At 56.5% G+C, this 5000-nt stretch overlaps 1 protein-coding gene across 1 annotated transcript in view; it reads left to right on the top strand.

The window, feature by feature from the left end:
* The window catches only part of klhl18 (kelch-like family member 18), a 6658-nt gene that overhangs the window by 1269 nt on the left and 389 nt on the right, over window positions 1-5000 (top strand). The window contains exons 3-10 of the mRNA XM_068341323.1: window positions 1-70; window positions 151-349; window positions 428-588; window positions 1876-2012; window positions 2701-2923; window positions 3085-3189; window positions 3278-3389; window positions 3486-5000. The exon at window positions 1-70 is cut by the window's left edge and continues 71 nt beyond it; the exon at window positions 3486-5000 is cut by the window's right edge and continues 389 nt beyond it. Coding sequence (XP_068197424.1) covers window positions 1-70; window positions 151-349; window positions 428-588; window positions 1876-2012; window positions 2701-2923; window positions 3085-3189; window positions 3278-3389; window positions 3486-3872 — 1394 coding nt within the window. The 3' untranslated portion in view covers window positions 3873-5000. The remainder of the gene's footprint in view (window positions 71-150; window positions 350-427; window positions 589-1875; window positions 2013-2700; window positions 2924-3084; window positions 3190-3277; window positions 3390-3485) is intronic.

The raw sequence follows: 5000 nt of genomic DNA, 5'->3' as shown, positions 1-5000 counted from the left end.
TCCTGATTGGCTCCAGCTTCCTGCAGCTGCAGAACGTCAAGGACGCCTGCTGCTCCTTCCTGCAGGACAGGTGAGTGGGCGGGGCCGCACACTGTGGGTGGGGTCAGTGGATGTGACAGGTGCTCACGCCCCGCCCCTGTCTCCCTGCAGGCTCCACCCTAAGAACTGCCTGGGGGTGCGGCGCTTCGCCGACGCCATGATGTGCACGTCGCTGTTCGCCGCCGCCAGCAGCTTCGTGCAGCAGCACTTCCTGGACGTCACGCCGTCCGACGAGTTCTTGTCCCTCCCCCCCGACGACCTGCTGGAGCTGCTGGGCAGCGACGAGCTGAACGTCACCGCCGAGGAGCAGGTGACCCCCGACCCCGTGACCCCTGTGATTTAGTTCTGACCCTGTCAGACGTGACTCACCGTGTCGTTACCTGTGCAGGTGTTCGAGGCCGTCCTGTCCTGGGTGCATCACGACCGTGACCACCGGGAGGCGCTGCTGCCCGACCTGCTGTCAAAGATACGACTTCCTCTCTGCCGCCCCCAGTTCCTGTCCGACCGCGTGCAGCAGGACGAGCTGGTGCGCTGCTGCCACCGCTGCAGGTGAGACGGGCGCCACCGACAGGTGTGGTGCAGGTGAGACAGCCTGTCGCCACAGACAGGTGTGGTGCAGGTGAGACAGCCTGTCGCCACAGACAGGTGTGGTGCAGGTGAGACAGCCTGTCGCCACAGACAGGTGTGGTGCAGGTGAGACAGCCTGTCGCCACAGACAGGTGTGGTGCAGGTGAGACAGCCTGTCGCCACAGACAGGTGTGGTGCAGGTGAGACGGGCGCCACCGACAGGTGTGGTGCAGGTGAGACAGCCTGTCGCCACCGACAGGTGTGGTGCAGGTGAGACAGCCTGTCGCCACAGACAGGTGTGGTGCAGGTGAGACAGCCTGTCGCCACAGACAGGTGTGGTGCAGGTGAGACAGCCTGTCGCCACAGACAGGTGTGGTGCAGGTGAGACAGCCTGTCGCCACAGACAGGTGTGGTGCAGGTGAGACAGCCTGTCGCCACAGACAGGTGTGGTGCAGGTGAGACGGGCGCCACCGACAGGTGTGGTGCAGGTGAGACAGCCTGTCGCCACAGACAGGTGTGGTGCAGGTGAGACAGCCTGTCGCCACAGACAGGTGTGGTGCAGGTGAGACAGCCTGTCGCCACAGACAGGTGTGGTGCAGGTGAGACAGCCTGTCGCCACCGACAGGTGTGGTGCAGGTGAGACAGCCTGTCGCCACAGACAGGTGTGGTGCAGGTGAGACAGCCTGTCGCCACAGACAGGTGTGGTGCAGGTGAGACAGCCTGTCGCCACAGACAGGTGTGGTGCAGGTGAGACAGCCTGTCGCCACAGACAGGTGTGGTGCAGGTGAGACAGCCTGTCGCCACAGACAGGTGTGATGGAGGTGAGACAGCCTGTCGCCACAGACAGGTGTGATGCAGGTGAGACAGCCTGTCGCCACAGACTGGTGTGATGGAGGTGAGACAGCCTGTCGCCACAGACAGGTGTGGTGTCACCGTCATCCTGAAGATAAAGATCTGCAACTCAGAACCTGACATGTCTGACCTGTCTGTCTCTCTGACCTGTCTGTCTCTCTGACCTGTCTGTGTCTCTGACCTGTCTGTGTCTCTGACCTGTCTGTGTCTCTGACCTGTCTGTGTCTCTGACCTGTCTGTGTCTCTGACCTGTCTGTCTCTCTGACCTGTCTGTGTCTCTGACCTGTCTGTCTCTCTGACCTGTCTGTGTCTCTGACCTGTCTGTGTCTCTGACCTGTCTGTCTCTCTGACCTGTCTGTCTCTCTGACCTGTCTGTCTCTCTGACCTGTCTGTCTCTCTGACCTGTCTGTCTCTCAGGGACCTGGTGGATGAGGCTAAGGACTTCCACCTGATGCCGGAGCGTCGCCCCCACCTGCCCCCCTTCAAGACCAGACAGAGGTGCTGCACCTCTATCACGGGACTCATCTATGCTGTGGGGGGGCTCAACAGCTCAGGCAGGCCACGCCCCCGACACACACCTCACACACACCTGACACCCCCCGACACACACCTCTAATTACATTTTTCTTTTGTGATATTAAAATGTGGCCTGATTTGACTCTGCAAACAAAAATCAGCAATCAATAATCAATAACCTGGAACGAAAAGCAGATTAAAGTGACAAAATGCTGAGCGACGCCCGTCTGTAGTCTGAACAGATTAAAGCGAGGATAAACATTTACAGTTTTTTCTGCACCTAAAAGCCTGTAATGTTCTCAAAAACCAAAAGTGTACTTTATAATCCAGTGTACTTTATAATCCAGTGTACTTTATAATCCAGTGTACTTTATAATCCAGTGTATTTTATAATCCAGTGCACTTTATAATCTAGTGTACTTTATAATCCAGTGTACTTTATAATCCAGTGTACTTTATAGTCCAGTGTGCTTTATAATCCAGTGTACTTTATAATCCAGTGTACTTTATAATCCAGTGTACTTTATAATCCAGTGTACTTTATAATCCAGTGTACTTTATAATCCAGTGTACTTTATAATCCAGCGCCTTATAGTGCTGAAAATACTTTACTGTGAAAACCCCTTAAAATCACAATGCTTTTATTGTGAAAAGTTTTGACTTCATTTTTCTGCAGTGCTAATCAATAACATGTGATGTCACCGTTGGTATTGATCGGTCTTCCAGGTGACTCGCTCAACGTGGTGGAGGTGTTTGATCCCGTGGGGAACTTCTGGGAGCGCTGTCAGCCAATGAGGACGGCCCGCAGCAGAGTGGGCGTGGCTGTCGTCAACGGGCTGCTGTACGCCATCGGCGGATACGACGGCCAATCACGTCTCAGCACGGTGGAGGTTTACAACCCAGAGACGGACAGCTGGACACGCGTGTCCAGCATGAACAGTCAGCGCAGGTCAGCACACCGATCAATGTTGATCAATACGCCGATCAATACGCTGATCAATACACTGATCTGTATGCTGATCAGTATACTGATCAATACTGATTATTACTTACATATGGGGGTTGTAACCGGTGCTGAGCGGTATTGATTAACCCCGTGTTCACCCTCAGCGCCATGGGGACGGTGGTGGTGGACGGTCACATCTACGTCTGCGGCGGCTACGACGGGAAGTCGTCCCTGAACTCCGTGGAGCGCTACTCCCCCGAGAGCGACAGGTGAGGCTAACGCTAGCACGCTAACGGTTAGCTGCTGTTAGCTCACGTTAGCCGCTGTTAGCTCACGCGTGTGCTCCGCCTGCTGCAGGTGGACCGTCGTCACGGAGATGAGCGCGAGCCGCAGCGCTGCAGGTGTGACGGTGTTTGATGGGCGGATCTTTGTCTCCGGCGGCCATGACGGTTTACAGATCTTCAACACGGTCAGTTTGATGATCGATGGGTTATTGGTGTTGATGTATTGATACGTGTGTATTGGAGCTGATGGTCCTGCGTGTCGTCCCCCTCCCGTCCTGCAGGTGGAGTCCTACAACCATCACACGGACCGCTGGCACGCGGTGGCAGCCATGCTGAACAAGCGTTGCCGCCACGGGGCGGCGGCGCTGGGGAGTCACATGTACGTGGCGGGGGGCTACGACGGCTCGGGCTTCCTGAGCGGCGCTGAGGTGTTCAGCTCGGCGTCGGGCCAGTGGAGCCTCCTGGTGGCCATGAACACGCGGCGCAGCCGGGTGTCGCTGGTGGCCACGGCGGGCCGGTTGTACGCCGTGGGCGGCTATGACGGCCAGTCCAACCTGAGCTCCGTGGAGACGTTCAACCCCGACACCAACCGCTGGACCTTCAGGGCCGCCATGGCCAGCCACGAGGGCGGCGTGGGCGTGGCCTGCATCCCGCTGCAGCCCGCCTAGCTCCTCCCGTCGGGCGCTGAGGTTGACACGACGGAGCGCTGCGGGTGGCGGGGAGGCAGCGCCCCCTGCTGGCGGCCCAGGAGCTTCTTCGGTACGCGGCCGGCTCGGTTCTGCACGCTGACGCCGGCCTTTGGAATTGTGGGTAAAGAGATTGCCTGGTGAGGCTAGCAGCTAGCATCATGGACTGATTTTATACTTGATTGAACTGACCGACAGGAAGTGACCTCAGAGGAAGCTGCTCACGGGAACGTGATGACCACTCTGATTGGATCTCTGTCACTGTTGATTGGCTGTGATTAGAGAGACGACAGGAAGAGGAAACGAACGATCACATGACCACCAGAGCGCCCCCTGCAGGCCTCACGGATCTGCTCTGAAGCCTTGCTAATCAATCGATTACGAGCGCCGCCGTCTTCTCTGATCGGTTTCATCAATACATCTCGCGGCGTTATGAATGCTAACACGCTAATATGCTAATATCAACCAATAGGAACCATCAGATCATCAGGCGTCACGCTAGGCGACGCTACGCTGCTCACTCTAGCAGCTGATGCTAGCAGCTGATGCTAGCAGCTGATGCTAGCAGCTTGTGTTGATGATGTCATCAGAGTGGGAGGTTACGTCAAATCACGACTCAGCAATTTAACTCCGTCACGACTCGATGGTTGGCAGGTGTCTGAGGGGCGTGTCCATCTGTGGCGGTTTTGAGGGGTGTGTCCAGTGGTGGTTTAAGAGGTGTGTCTTTCGGCGGCAGGCTTGAAGGACTGTTGTTTTGAGGGGCGTGTCCTTTGGTGGCGATTTTGAAGGGCGTGTCCTTCAGTGGCAGTTTTGAGGGGCGTGTCTGTTGGTGGTGGTTTTGAGGGGCGTATCCTTCGGTGGCATTTTAAATGGGTGTGTCCTTCAGTGGCGGTTTTGAGTGGCGTGTCTGTCAATGGTGGTTTTGAGGGGCGTGTCCGTCGGTTGCGGTTTTGAGGGGTGTGTCCGGCGGTGGCGGGCGTGGCGTCCTGATGAGGCTTCAGCAGCAGACCTGACGACGCAGCGACGCGTTCAGTTTGGCGTGATGATGTCATGATTAGATGTTAGCTGAGTCATCGGTAGATAATCATTACCTTTCATGAATGTCTGGAA

Source organism: Antennarius striatus, chromosome 18, assembly GCF_040054535.1.
Source record: "Antennarius striatus isolate MH-2024 chromosome 18, ASM4005453v1, whole genome shotgun sequence".
NCBI classification, from domain to species: Eukaryota; Metazoa; Chordata; class Actinopteri; order Lophiiformes; family Antennariidae; genus Antennarius; species Antennarius striatus.
The sequence above is the reverse complement of the archived record's forward strand: the minus strand, read 5'-3'. Positions and strand labels throughout refer to the sequence as shown.